Below are 15,188 nucleotides of genomic sequence, written 5' to 3'. Positions count from 1 at the left end.
ATGGTTTTTGTGAGGATAAAATGAGATAGTACTTATTAAGTATTTTGCAAATCTTAATGTGCTCTGCAAGTGTTATTACTTATTATGTGTTACCTTAAATAATTTTTCAAGTTATTGTTAACCGGAGAGTAACCTCCTCAGAACAGAGATCACGTTTTCACTTCTTTGTATCATGCATGGTTGTACTCAATTCAGAATTTACTTATTGAAAAAAACAATTAAGCAGGTTGAAATTTTCACCTGCTTTCACTCTTGTTGATGCTTTTAATTTGCCTTGTAGCAATTTTGACTCTCAAGAGAGATGGCATATGACAGTGGCATTGGACTCCAAGTCAGTGGATTTGGGTTCAAATCTCAACTTAGACACTTCTAAGTAATGTGAATTTGGTCAAGTGACTTATCCTCTCTAAGCCTCAGTTTCCTTATCTGTGAAATAAAAAGGTTAAACTAGAATTCAAAGGTTCCTTTCAGCATTATTTATGATCACATGATGGAGGACTTGACTTTTTTGAACTCAATTTCCTTCTCTGTCATTACTTGCCTCATGAGGTGGTTCTGAACAAAACACTTTGTCAATCTGTATTAGAAGGATCATAGATTTAGGACTGGAAGAGGCCCTAGATTTCATCGACTGCGACCTCCTAATTTAACATCTGAGGAAGCAGGGCCCAGAGAAATGAAGTGAGATACCCCAGATCACATTGGGCATAACTGGGGTTTGAACCCATGTTTTTTTCCTCCATACAGTCTTTCCATTGTACCACACTCTTTCAAATGATCATTTTCTCAGCAAGTGGTTTCATATGCTTATGCTTTCTTTTCTTCATTTGTGGCCAGTTTTGTAAACTTTCCCAAATTTCAAGAGACTCTTAAGAATTTATATGAAGGGAGAAAAAGTGTTTTTGCTAGCTTTGGCCAGAAGAACACTAGCTGGGGTGCAGAAGTAGGCTATGGAGGCTATGTTGACAGCATTACCAGCCCTGGGAGAGCCATTTCTCTGAAGGAGATGGATACAATTGCAATTCAGTATGAAGTGGGCCAGAGCTCAGCAGGGCTACAACTGACGTCCCCAGGAACCTCCTTGAACAGCCTGAAAACTGAAACTCCTTTTTGAATCTTTTAAAAACTATCAACCTCTGTTCTGGAAAGAGATGGGATCCAGTGTAAGAGTCTGAAAAGCCGCTTAAAGCCACAGTATTAGGTCTGCTAGTTCAGCAGTTAGGATTTTATTGTTTCCCAATCAGCTTATGGTCTGATAGAAAGTGATAGGGAGGGAAGATGACGGCATGACACAAAGTGGGCTAAGGAATGATGTCTTGCAGGCCAGGTTATCACGCAGGCCAGGACCTAACAGCATATGGGACAATCCCAACACCACGGTCTACAGAAGACTCAATTAAAGCTCATTAGCCCTGTAGAAGTCAGGGTTTCTTATTTCAGTGGCTGCATGGAGACTTCCTATGCGCAAGTCCTCCCCTCCTGATTCAAATATGGCCCTCCAAAACCAAAGTTTAGTGCTCTTCAAATTATATAGGATCATAGATTTAGATCCAGAAAGCATGTTAGGTGCTTTAAAGTCCAGTCTCTCTCATTTTACAGTTAAAAGAATCAGGGCACGGAAGATTAAGTGACTTATCCAGAGTCACATAGCTAATTAGGGTCTAAGGCAGGATTTGAATATAGGTCTTCATGACCCCTACTCTAATACACTATCTACTATATCATGCAGCCTCCTCAGGGAACCATTACTTACTAGGATGCCCCAATAGGGAACACAGTCCCAAATTGTATCAAGGGGAAGTGCCCTAAGTTGTCTGTTCTAGGAAAGCAAAAGAAAAAAAAGAAAAAACCCACCATGAGATTCCTCTTTTATACTGTGGCCTGCTGAGGTCCTTAGGAAGCCAGTATCCTCAGCATAATCTTCTGTGAGAGAGAAATGGGGTTAGAAAAATATAAAAGGAGAGCTGTCTAACAAGCACACCTCTCCAGAGAGATACATAGACCTGGGGTGAGAGAGGGAGTGTCAGGTGGCAGGCATCAAAGGTGTAGCATCTGCATTTGTAATAGCTAGTCTTCTTTCAGGTAATGTCAATAATGTTTCAGATGGGAGATGGGGAATCTTTTTTTTTTAATTAATTCTATTTTATGAATTATATATATTCATTTAGGGGTGAGGAGATAGTTGTATGAGGATGTTTGTATATGTGTGAGGCTCAGAACAAGTGAATGCAGTCTGCCATAGTGGAGAAGAACCTGGCCTCTAGTCAGGAAGACCTGGATTCATGTCCTGTCTGGTACACAAATTGATTGATTATGTGACTCTGGGCAAGCTCAGAAGTTCCCAGATTCTCAGGCAATGCTCAAAGAATTTAAGTTACAGAATACTTGCCTATCAGCAATGGAAGAGGGACTTTATTCATAGAGAAGCTCTCTAAATCAATGAAATAAAATTTGATCAGACCTGTGATTATATTGATGTAGCCAAGTGTACTAATACAAACTGGCACTTTCTGTAACTTACTATCTTGGGGGTTGCTTGGGATACTGAGAAATTAAGTGATTTGTCCAGCATTATACATGCAATCAGTTTGCATGCTTCAAAAGGGAGGAGAAATTGAATTCCCTTCATTCTGATTCTGAACCTGGCTCTCTTTCCTATCCATTGTGTATATGTATGTGTATGTGTATGTGTATGTTTATGTGCATGTGTATGTATATGCATGTATATATACACACATACATATATGTATCTATATACACATAAATATATATATATATAATATGTATATTTGGGTATACATATACCCATTTTTTATTATTGTTGTTCAGTCATTTCAGGTGTATCCAACTCTTTGTGACCCCATTTGGGGCTTTCTTAGTAGAGATACTGCAGTGCTTTGCCATTTCCTTCTCCAGCTTATTTGACAGATGAGGAAACTGAGGCCAGCAGAGTTAAGTGACTTGCTCAGGGTCAAACAGCTAGTAAGTATCTGAGGCCAGATTTGAACTCAGGAAAACGAGTCTTCCTGACTCCAGACCTGGCACTCTATCCACTGTGTACCTAGCTGCCCTATGGGCACACACATACACACATGTGTATGTGCATGTATAAGTATGTACACATGTACATTCATATGTGCATGCATACATATGTATGTACATGTGTATGTAGATATGTATAGATATAGATACATTTTTAATTTGAAAGTTGGAAAGACAGAGGTAATTATGTTAAACCCAAGAGGTATTAGGGATGTAGGGAGTATAGCTGAGCCTAGAGTTCTCCAAATGTACCCCTTTGGTGATGACTTTAACCTAGACTCTTGCAGTAGATTAATATAAATCAGAGATAATAAAAAAACCAGTTTGTACATGACATTGGACTGAAAATGTCTTAGAATATAAGCTCTTTGGGGACAAGGAATATCTTATTTTTGGATTTGTATTTCCTATGCTTTGAGCATTGCCTGGCACCTAGTAAGTGCTTAATAAATGTTTGTTCATTCATTTGGGGGTACCATATTTTAAGAAGGACACTGAAAGTCTAGAGAACATTCAGAGGTCTATCAGGAAGGTGAAGGGAAATCAATCTGAACTATGGTTAAAAGGAACTAGGTATGTTTAATATGGAAAACTTTAAGGGGAACATAATAACTACTTTCAAGAATGTGAAAGGCTGTCATATGGAACTACTTTCAAGAATGGGAAAGGCTGTCATATGGAAGAGGAATTTGATTTGGTACTTTGGGCTCCTGAGGGCAAATCAATGAGTGAAAGTTTCATTGAGAAAGATTTCAGCTCGGCATAAGGAAAAGATTTCTAAGAGTTAGATTCACCATAAAGTGGACTGGGTTACCTCAGGTGGTAGCGGGTTCCCCATCACTAGAGATATTCAAGCAAAAGCTAGCTGACCACTTATGGAGGATAGCATAGAAAAGATTCTTGGTCAAGTCTATGGCCTCGAAAGCCTCCTCTCCATTCATGGGCCCCTCAATTTTTATCAGTCTGTTTCACAACTTAAAAATAATTTTTGTTATTCTTTGATAAAATTATAAAGCTGAAAGAGAAGTGAAAGATTATCTATCCAATCCTCTCATTTTATAGGAAACTGAGGCCCAGAGAGACTATGCAAAGGAGTCAAGCACCTCTAACTAACTGATGGATGAGCTTGGGTTAGAATTCAGGTCTTGTGTCTTCTGACTTGGTTCTCTTTCCACTGTCCCATATGGAATCCCATGTTTGTAATGCTGCTAATTTAGAGAAAATAGTTAATCCTTACTGGCTTCATAAAAAGCATGATTTAAGTCATGTGCTATTAATTCATGTCTCCTGTCTTATTACCAGCTGGTAAAACCTGCCAGAAGCTTCCATTGAGTGACCTTCTTTGAGTGGTTTTTCTAGATCAGCACAGTTGGTTAAAGTCTTCACAAGTTACTTAGGCAAAAAGGCTAGGAGAAGTCATGTTCCTGTGGCTGACTATGGAATGAGTCACCTCCCTGAGGAAGGCCCGCAGCATCCAGCTAGAGCCCAGAGTCCATTCTCCTTTATCACCAAATTTGAACAAAAAAGAGGGGCCTAGTTCATACCAGTCACTTCTAAGCATTCTCTTCCAAACAAGAGGGTTATTTATGTTCACCATTCTAAGATACTTTTTCATGGCACCTTAGTGTGGGTGAAGATGAGAAACTATTTACATTTTTTTTAATCGGACAAACCCAGAATTTCTGAATCTGAGTTTTAGCAGTGATGACTTGATCCATTAGCAATGTGTGTGGTGTTTCATTAATCTTCTAAGTTTGGGATTACATATCATCATTGCTATTTGGAGAAAATTCAATGGAGGTAATTGGGAATTATATATTTTTTTAGATAGTCAAGACATGTGTGACAGTACTTTTTTAGCTAAAAGAAGACAAATGTCTACAAGGAACAATGGGGATGTTTATGGATAAGACAAATTCCACTGTTTGCCAATGGTAGAGGAGAAACTAATAAAATTTTTAACAAAATGTAACCTTTTTTAATACTGACTTCCAGGCATGGGAATTTAAAGCCAAGAAAAAAGGGAAAAACTATGTTCAAGGACACAGTTCTGATTATAGGGAAACAAAGAATATTCTGTCTTAGAGGAAATTTTATTTCTCATTACTTAGATAGTGATAGATATCACTTACTATATATCAGGCATTATACTAAGTTCTGGGAATACAAATTGAAACAAAAATAGATACTCCCTGCCCTCAAGAAGTTTACATTCTAATGAAGGAAGATAGCACATAAAAGAGAACTGAAAAGGAGAGAGGGTAGAGAAGTCACTCTAGAGAGGCCAGAGCATGGCAGGGAGATGAATGAACATGACTGGCTTGGGCATTTCCTCAAAATGGAGGTTTCAGGAGGAACTCACCAATCAGAGGAGAGGACTACAGGAGAGGAGGGATCTTCCAGGGTGAGAAAGCTATAGGGATAGAGGCTTTTTTCCAGGGTGAGAAGGCTGTTGGGGATGGCAGAAAAGTCTAAAGAGACAGGACAGAGCCAGCTTTAAGAATATGAATCAGTTTTCTTTACAACTCTTCTACTTGGGTCAGTATTCAATCAACATTTGGTCAGAAAAGAAATCAGAAATATGTGGTATGCAAGTTTCAGAAAATTATACTGTTAGTGATGCAAGTACAGAGAAATAAATAAATAGAATTGTCAGTAAGATGGGCTTTAAAACTATATGCACAGGGATTTCACTGGGTACTTTAGTACCTATAGAGGTGATAGGTATGAGCATAAGAAACTGCAAAATAAGGGAAAGCTCTTGCCTATTTGAACTATTTTCTAATTATTTCTCAGCTTTATGCTTTCTCATCATCAGTGATATGCATAATTGATGGGGGGAGAGAGAGAAAAAAAGGGAGAGAGAAGGAGAAGCTTCTTGCAACTCTGACAGCAGCAGTGGGACTGATAGGCAATGAGATACAGAAAAAAACCTTGACTCTTGGGGTACAGGACTTGGGTTTGAATTCTCCCTCTGACTCTTACTCTGTGTGTGATATGACTGTGTAAGTATTATTTAGTTCAACCCTCTCATTTTATCAAGGAGGAAACTGGAGGAACAAAGTTAAGTAACTTCTCTGGGCCTCAGTTTCCTCCTCTGTAAAATGAGGCATTTGGACTAGATAACTTCTAAGGTTCCTTCTAGCTTCAGATCTATGAGTCTATGAACATATGGCTTCTCTAATGCTTGAAGTGATTCCAGGTTTTATGGCAGCCTAGCTATAAAATGACCCTCCTCTCACCACTTCCTTTCCTTGTGGTCAGAAAGTCAGTTCTCCTTTTTTTTTCTTCTAATCGCCAGGGTTTTCTTTAAATCCCAACTAAAATCCTGCCTTCTATAGGAAGGCTTCCCCAACACCTCTTAATTCCTGTGCCTTCCCTCTGTTAATTATTTCCTCTTTATCCTATATATAGCTTGTACTGTATATATCTGTTTGCGTATTGTCTCCTCCATTAGATTGTAAGCTCCTTGAGAGCAAAGACTATCTTACCTCTTTTTGTATCCCTAATGCTTAGCACAGTGCCTGGCATATAATAGGCACTTAATAAATGTTTACTGAACTGAATTTTGCTTCTTTTTGTATCCTAGACACTTCATAAATGTTTATTGATTAATTGATTGATTCTTCATCCCATTCTCTAAAAAAAAAAAGTTTCACTGGTGCCTTTAAAAAAACCAAAACCCAATATTGTACTATCCAATTTATACTTCCACCCACCCACCCACCATAAAACTTTTTCTTGTAACAAAGAAGCAAAGTTAAACAAAGCAAATGGACACATTGACCATGTCCAATATCACGTGCTTCATTCCATACTTGCAGCCCACTGCCTCCCTGCTGAGGGGAAGGAGTTTATATTTCATTGAAGGTGTCTAGAGTCCAGATTGGTCAATGCGTTACTGCATTGCTCCATTGATTCTCTGCACTCATCTGAATTCTGGTGCCTTTTCATGTTTTACTTTGCATTATTGTGGTCATTGTGAATGTTGTTCTCTTAGTTCTGCTTATTTTACTTTGTATCATAGGACCAAAGATTTAGAGCTGGAAGGGACCTCAGAGTTCAGTTCATAGATGTCTTCTTGTCATGATCTCTTTTCTTCCACAGGCATATAGACTATATAAGGTATAGGAGGAGCGCAAAACAAAAGAGTTAGCTTTTGTACCAGCCCAATGGACTTGCAGTATAATTAGATAGTAGTGAACATAGAGAAGATGCAATGATCTGGGAATATCAGTAGATGTAAGTCTAAGACGTGCTCTCCAGAGGAGCTGGTTGCTTGAGGATCCCAGCTAATATTTTTACAAATTCAGTTTAATGTTTCCAAGCTCCAGTTTCCCTATACCACTGTAATCTGTTTGAAGCTACAAGTTCTGCCTTTTTGGCTCAGATTACTTGTCAGTGAAGCAGGAATATGGTTCGACTACCTCATATAGACATTAAAGGAAAGGTTGGTTTTTCCCTTTCTCAAAAGCACACCGAGATCTTCCAGAGAAAATATCTATGTAATTGCCATGTAGTTATCAGCCCAGACTAACTTCAGTCTGTAATGGGGATTAGACCAGAACAGTTTTTTTTTTTCACCTGATTCTTTGACCCTATGTGAAACTTGGCAAATCTTTAACTCTTACAAGGGAAAATCTAAGCCAAGAGAAAATTTACTAGGCTGTTGGCTGCAAATGGTTGGGGTGTTATTTTGAAGCAGTTAAAAGCACTTCACATTTCTCTGATGCTAAATTATGACATCTTATCATACAAGTTTAGCAGCCGCTAATGTTTAGATTTCCAGGTAATGTAATCCAGCTGAAAGTTATTATTATTATTATTATTTAAGAAGCAAAGCTCATGTCTTAGAACAAGAGAGTATTTTGTTCTGGCCAGTATATAAATGTAATTTTTCAGCTATAAAAGGACAAAAGGTTTTGAAGTGTTGGGCGGTGTTTCCCAGCCTTGTTTTTTTGGCAGCTAATCATGGAGCTGTACCAATGCCTTCCAAATGACTTCCATTTTTGTAGCAGTGCGAAGAGTTTGTTAGATGAGGTTAGAGTAACATGATGGTGTGATGAGTAATGCTGAGGGTCCACTTTACAGAGGCAGCCATGGGTACTGGCCTAGACATTTCATCAACTGCCTATTCATCAGCACTGGCAAGAGCTAGACAGGTAATTCATTTTCCTTTTGATTTAAACCACCTTGGCTAGTGGCTGCCTCTCAGTTGTGTAGGTGCTTTTATATCTTGCCACCAAAGTTCCCTGAGCCAACAACAAATAGCATGGTAGATATAACAAGGAAGAGAAATGGAATTGTAGCTAGGTAGAACAGATGTCAAGATAGCATTTCTGCACAGCATCAATGAGGATGATTCAAATATTTTCTCTCTCTCTTTTATTCCTCCTTCCCTCCTTTCCTTCCTCTCTCCCTTCCTTCCTTCCTCCCTTCCTTCCTCTCTCCCTTTCTTCCTCCTTTCTCCCTCCCTTCCTTCCTTCTTTCCTCTTTTGCTTCCTTCCTTTTTCCTTTTTTCCTTCCTTCCCTCTCTCCTTCCCACTCTCTGTCCCTCCCTCTCTCCCTCTTCTTCCCTTCTTTCTTCCTCCCTCCCTTTCTTTTTCCTCTCTTCCTTCTTCCCTCCTTTCCTTCCTTTTTTCCCTTCATTTTTTTCTTTTCTTTTTCTTTCCTTTTTAATCTTCCCTTTATTTTCTCTTTCTCTTTTCTTTCCCACTCTATCAGGGCTAATTAGAGTCTGAGAGCACTCAAAGACATGTCTATTTTTGATGATTGGTATCTTAGTCCCAAAAGCCTCAAATAGTCTCTGGACCCACATCCTCATTCTCTGAAAACCATAACTCATAACTTCCTGGTCATCTTTTCTAAGAGACACTGTAGGTAGATGCAGGTATGGTGGTAAGTGTACATGCCTGGATTCAAAACGCTTCCATTCAAATCATGCCCCCCTTACTTACTGTGTGATATTAGGAAGGTTAATTAAATTCTCTTAGTTTGTTTCCTCTTTTGTTAAATAGAGTGAATAATGTTTATACAATCTACTACTTAGGTTTGTTATCAGAAAAGTACTTAAACCTTAAACAGCTAAAAAAAACTATTGGCCTAATAGTCAAGTAAATTAATGGCTATTTACTTCATAATTTATACTTGTGGATAAGAACAATAAGTAAGGGTCAGGTAAATAGCTGATCCTTTGGTTCCTTGAAGAAAAATATAAATGACTCTCAGTTAGATGTCTGAGGAACTGTGTAGTAATTTTTCTTGTTTCTCCATTTAAAAAAAATTATAAAACCATATAGCTTGCTTTAATACATGAATATATTTATATGTAAACACATATGCAATTCAAAATGCTTACCTTACTTTCTTACCCTTCTTTTCTCTTCTTTGTATTTTTTTAAATTAAGTTTTGTATTTTTCAATCAATGAAAATCCATCTTCTGTCTCACCCATTTCCCCCCATCGCAGGTGAGAAACAAAGAAAAATAAAACCTGCTACAAACATGTATAGTTAAGCAAAACAAATTCCCACATTGGTCATTTTTTTTAAAGTCTCAGTTCATATTCTGAGTCTATCACTTATTTGTCAGGGTATGAGCAGCATACTTCATCTTGTATTCTTTGAAATAGTGTTTGGTCATTGTGTTGACTAGAATTCTTAAGTCTTAAAGTTGTTTGTCTTTACAATATTGTTATTGTGTAAATTGTCCTCCTAGTTCTGCTTACTTCATTCTATATCAATTAATATAAATCTTCCTAGGTTTCTCTGAAACTGCCCCCTTCATAATTTCTTACAGCTCAATAGAATTCCATCACAATCATGTACCATAGCTTGTTCAGCCATTTCCCAATTGATGAGTACCCCTGAGATTCCAATTCTTTGCTACTGGAAAGAGAGCTTATGCAGTGTGTTTTCTAGGGAATTGGCCAGTACTGATGAAGGTCATTAATAAATAAAATTGTCCTTTTTGCTTTTATTTAAATATTGCCATATAATTTTTTGGGAGTAGAAATAACTGATGTTTAGCACTTTAAAGTTTTCAGAGTACTTTACATATTTTATCTCATTTGAACCAAATAATAACAATAACAATAATAATAAAAGGACAGTGCCTGGCACATAGTAGGTGCTTAATAAATATTTATTAACTGACTAACTCACAATGACCCTATAAGGAAGGTATTTCAGGTATTGTTTTCATCTCAGCTTCATAGATGAGGAAAACTGAGGCTCATAGATTATCAAGTGATTTGTCTATGGTCCCATTTCTAAGTGTCAGAGGTGAGATTTGAACCCAGGTCTTCTTGGCTCCAGGTCCAATATTCTCTCCACTATGATTTATTGCATGGAGCTCTACCCATTCATACTCATGTTTCATTTATTCAGATGCCTTCATGGAATTGGTTCTATTTCTCCCCTTCTAAATAACAGTAAGATTTGTCTCCATACATGAATGACATTACTATATACATGCATATTATCTTAGCTCTTTTATCTCATTCTTTATAGATAGAAATATCAAGTCATATGTGTGTATGTTTATATATATTGACATGTATGTGCATGTGCATTTTATTTGAAATGCAATTACTTTTGTTTTTTGTAGAAATACAAATGTATTCATGGATATCAGTATTAACTCAAAGGACATAGCCAGTTATTTTCATTGAGAATCAAACAAAAAATTCTATGCTAGACTTCTGATTTTGTTCAAAGTTTGTCTTTACAAACAAAGATTAGCTCTAAGCAGAGTATTTCTTTCTCCCTTAGGTTCTGATCACCTTCGTGAAAAGGATGGACTTTGGGCGGTCTTGGTCTGGCTTTCAATCATTGCGGCCCGAAAACAGAGTGTGGAGGAAATTGTTCGAGACCACTGGGCCAAATTTGGTCGCCACTACTACTGCAGGTGAGGATTTGATCAAGGTTATAAGTATGGACCTTGGAGAAACATTTTAGAAAGTAGTCCTCAGTGCTCTGGGTAACTAGAATACTTATAGGGAGGTCTCAGGTTACACTAGGGGATCACAGGGAGTGGCTCTGTGAAGCAGCAAACTTAAGTGAATAGCAGTAGTATTCTTTGCTAACTATGGGCTTTATAAATTTTGTTGTTATTCAGTCATGTCTGACTCTTCCTGACCCCATTTGGGATTGTCTTGGCAAAAATACTGGAATGTTTAGCCATTTCCTTCTCTCACTCATTTTGCAGATGAAGAAACTGAGGCCCAAAGGGATTAATGGCTTGCTAAAGGTCACAGTGGCAGTAAGTAGCAAAACTAGGGCTACAGTTCAGATCTTGGGTCTCCCAATTCAGCACTCCAAGTTCAGGATAGAAATCACAGAAATGAACCCGTAGCACAAAATTGGTTGCCAAAAATTAACTCTGGGTTAGGAGAAATAGAGAAAATGGGTTTTATATAAGAGATGACAGCTAGTGAGAGTTATAGAAGCTTAGGGGTGGATGGATGGCTCACAGAAAAAACAAAGTTTGAGTATTACTGATCCTGGGCAGCCAGGTGGCACAGTGGACACAGTGCTGGGTCTGGAGTCAGGAAGACGCCTCTTCTTGAGTTCAAATTCAGCTTCAGACATTTACTAACTATGTGACCCTAGGCAAGTCACTTAACCCTTTTTGACTCAGTTTTCTCATCTGTAAAATTAGCTGGAGAAGAAAATGGTAAACCACTCCAGGATCTTTGCCAAGAAAACTCCAAATGGGGTCGTGAGGAGTCAGATATGACTGAACTGACAGCAACAATAATCACCAATTCAATTGTTTTTATTAAGTGCTCTCTATGAATGAGTAAGGCCTTTTGCTAGGCACTATGAATACAAAAACCAAGTACAAAAAGCAGTCCCTGACCTCAGGGAACTTGTATTTTACTGGATATAAGCTCCTCATAAGCTTACATTCCACTAATGTAGGAAAATCTCAGAGAAATTTTGGTTGTTTCTATATTGTTGAGGTCCCTAGGTGGTTCAATGTATAAAGTGCTGGACCTGGAGTCAGGAAGACTTGAATTCAAATCCAAGCTCAGGCATTTATTAGTTGTGTGACCCTGGGCAAGTCACTTAACCTCTGTTTGCCTTAATCCATTGGAGAAGGAAATGGCAAACCACTCCAGTATCCTCGCCAAAAAAACAAAAACAAAAACAAAAAACAACCCATGGACAGTACTGGCATGCTATAGCCCATGGGCTCATGAAGAGCTGGACATGATTGAATGACCAAACAACACAAATTATACTATTGAGAGTTGCTAGAACTTGGTGCTTAATTGAGTTTCAAGTAGGTTTAAAAATAGGGTTTGCTTTTTTAAAGAATCTTTTTCTGCATCTTGAAAGGTCATGTGCTGAGATAAATATCAGAGAAAAAGGTAATCCATGACACTCCTAAGTAATGTCTGAGTGACTTTGAATTCCAGTCATGCAATACTCAGTGAAAATTAAACATTAGACAGTTGGCTGTGCCTGATCAGTCTTGAAGGGCTGAGATGAAATGGATGCCTCCAAAGGACTTATGTCACTGAAATGAGAAATTTTGGAGCAGGTAAAGTCTTCTTCAGCTTTTATTTATGACAGGGGCTCAGGAACTTGAATTCTTATGTCCGAGGGACCTGAGGCACACTAAACCTCATTCTTCTTTTTTTTCAGTCATTTATTCAGTTTTTTTAATTTAAATTTATTTATTTATTGTTTTCAACATTCACTTCCATGAGATTTTGAGTTTTAAATTGTCTCCCCCTTTCACTTCTTTCCTCCCTTGCCTGAGACAACACACAATCCAATATAGGTTCCACATATACATTCATGTTAAGCATATTTTCCCATTAGTCAAGATGTAAAGAACAATTAGAACTAATGGGAGGAATCATGAGAATGAAGCAATAAAACAAAACAACAAAGGAAAAGGTGAGCAAATAGTAAGCTTCGATCTGCATTCAGACTCCATATTTCTTACTCTGGGTATGGATAGCAATTTCCATCGTGAGTCTTTTGGAGTTGTCTTAGATTCTTGCATTGCTGTGAAGAGCAAAGTCTATCAAAGTCAGTCATCTATGGTCATTTTCTGCTTTTTTTCATGCTGTTTGCCTATTTTCTGGCTTTTTACAGAAACAAAACAAAACAAAAAACTGTTGAGCTCTCCTGCTAGAGCAAAGGGTACACTTACCCAAGCTTCTTTTACTGCTCACTGGGGCGTTGCACTTGAATGTTTGGCTCCTGGTCACCTGGGCTTTGCACAGGGATGTTTCGTTGCTGGTGGATTTGTCAGTCTGGAGCTTTCCTTCTGGAGTTGTGCTTCCCACAGTTGTGTTGAGGCACTGGGTGATTTCACTGCTGGAGAACGCTGTCACCAAGATGGTATCTACCAGTTCCCCTTCCTGTATTGAGGTTCTCAGGGGTCCTGGTGTTGGCACTTGCCTGTTCTACCAACCTGGGTCTCAGGATCTCACCCTGGTATGCTGAGGTGGGGCTGATGAGGTCTAGAGGTTAGGGGTCCTAGAATCCCAAGATCACGGCACATGGGTCCTGCCTGAAAGAATTCGACCCAAGCCTTCTTTCAGCCAAAAACAAGGTTTATTGAAGATTCGCCATATTAGCTAGACTCTTAAGGAATCTGAGCATCTGTGGGCTATTGGCTAGATTGTGAAAAACGGAGCAGTGGCTAGCTTATAAGAATCCCAGCCACTAAACCTCATTCTACAGCACAAGCTGATCTGACGGCACATTTCGATCCAGTTTATTGTCACTGTCCAGTTTATTGCCAAGCTTTCCCATCATTATAAGGTCTGATCATCCCCTGTTTGATAAACATCTTCTATCTCCTGATTTGTATAGTGGCCATTTAGTCTGCTGCCTGCATTAGGAAGAAATCATGTTATGACTAAGGTGTTTATAATTAGTTTCATTTTTTATACCAAGAGCCAATGCTCTAATCGCTTTTCTGAAAACAAGGACCATATTAGAGATTATCCCATAAGGACATTTTCAGTCTGTGTATGAAGATGTACTAAGACATTAAATTCTTGCCAAACAAAACATCACATTCATTCAAAGGAAAAGAAAGGAGAAATAGATACAAATAACAAGTAAATGTTACCCTTTACCCCAACTAGTGGCTAGTTGAAGATTTGTTGAGGATGTAAGCTGTCTGTTATACCATTTTGCTTTTATGGGAGGGTTATAAAACAATTAAATGCTGCTATACTATTTTACAGTATAGGTCAACTGTGGGGGTGTCTTGCCTCTGTCACTTACTAGCTATGTGACCTTTGGCAAGTATACTCAAGGGACCTGGGTTTAAAGCCCAGCTCTGCCACTTAACTGCCTGGGTAACCTTGGGCAAATCTCTTAGCCTCTCTGAGTCTCAGTTTCTTTTTTTTTTCTTTCATCCAAAGACAAGGTTTATTAAAGATTCACCATATTGGCCAGACTCTTAAGGAATCTGAGCATTTGTATCTCTAACGAAAGCGGGCCAGATTCAGTTTCTTAATCTGCAGACCAAGAAATGAAATGGACTAGATGACCCTTGAGGTACCTTCTAGATCTGAATGTATGATTCTAAAATCCCAAGTTAATATCTCCAGGTCCTAGTTTCTTCATCTATAAGAATGAGGGGGTGGGATTACACAACTTCTAAAGGTACCAGCCAGTTCTAACTCTGTGATCGAGTGATCTTGTGTAAATTAATTTGCAGAAATATGTGAGTTGTTCAGGGGGTGACCTTGTAGAACCGTGTCATATAGGCCAATGAACTACAAATGAATGCAGTGTGCAAAGTATTTGGTTTCATGCCCCTGTGTGTTGGTGTATAGAGATAAGAGTATTGGTAAATAGGCCCTCATCTCCTCGTACTAGGACTTACTGCAATTGCTTGCTGGTTGGTCTGTCTGTCATAAATCTCTCCTCACTCCAGTGCATCATCTATTTAGCCACCAGAGTGATTTTGCTACAGCACGGATCTGACAACATCACTCCCCCTATTCAATGAACTCCAGTGGTTCCCCATCACCTCCTGTATTAAGTATGAAATCCTCTGTTTGGCATTCTAAGCCCTTAATGACCTCCCTCCCCTCCTCCCCACCTATCTTTCCAGTATTCCTACACATTACACCCCACCACACACTCTTATGTCCAGTGAAGCTGA

General features: G+C 38.5%; 1 protein-coding gene across 1 annotated transcript in view; it reads left to right on the top strand.

Moving 5' to 3' along the window:
* PGM5 (phosphoglucomutase 5) overlaps positions 1 to 15,188 on the top strand; it is a 214,070-nt gene that overhangs the window by 132,692 nt on the left and 66,190 nt on the right. Inside the window, exon 8 of the mRNA XM_027839610.1 lies at positions 10,814 to 10,949. Within this exon, the coding sequence (XP_027695411.1) occupies positions 10,814 to 10,949 (136 nt within the window). The remainder of the gene's footprint in view (positions 1 to 10,813; positions 10,950 to 15,188) is intronic.

Source organism: Vombatus ursinus, unplaced genomic scaffold (genome assembly GCF_900497805.2).
Source record: "Vombatus ursinus unplaced genomic scaffold, bare-nosed wombat genome assembly UNPS02014832.1, whole genome shotgun sequence".
NCBI classification, from domain to species: Eukaryota; Metazoa; Chordata; class Mammalia; order Diprotodontia; family Vombatidae; genus Vombatus; species Vombatus ursinus.
Note: the sequence above shows the minus strand (reverse complement) of the source record. Positions and strands in the feature narration are given on the sequence as shown.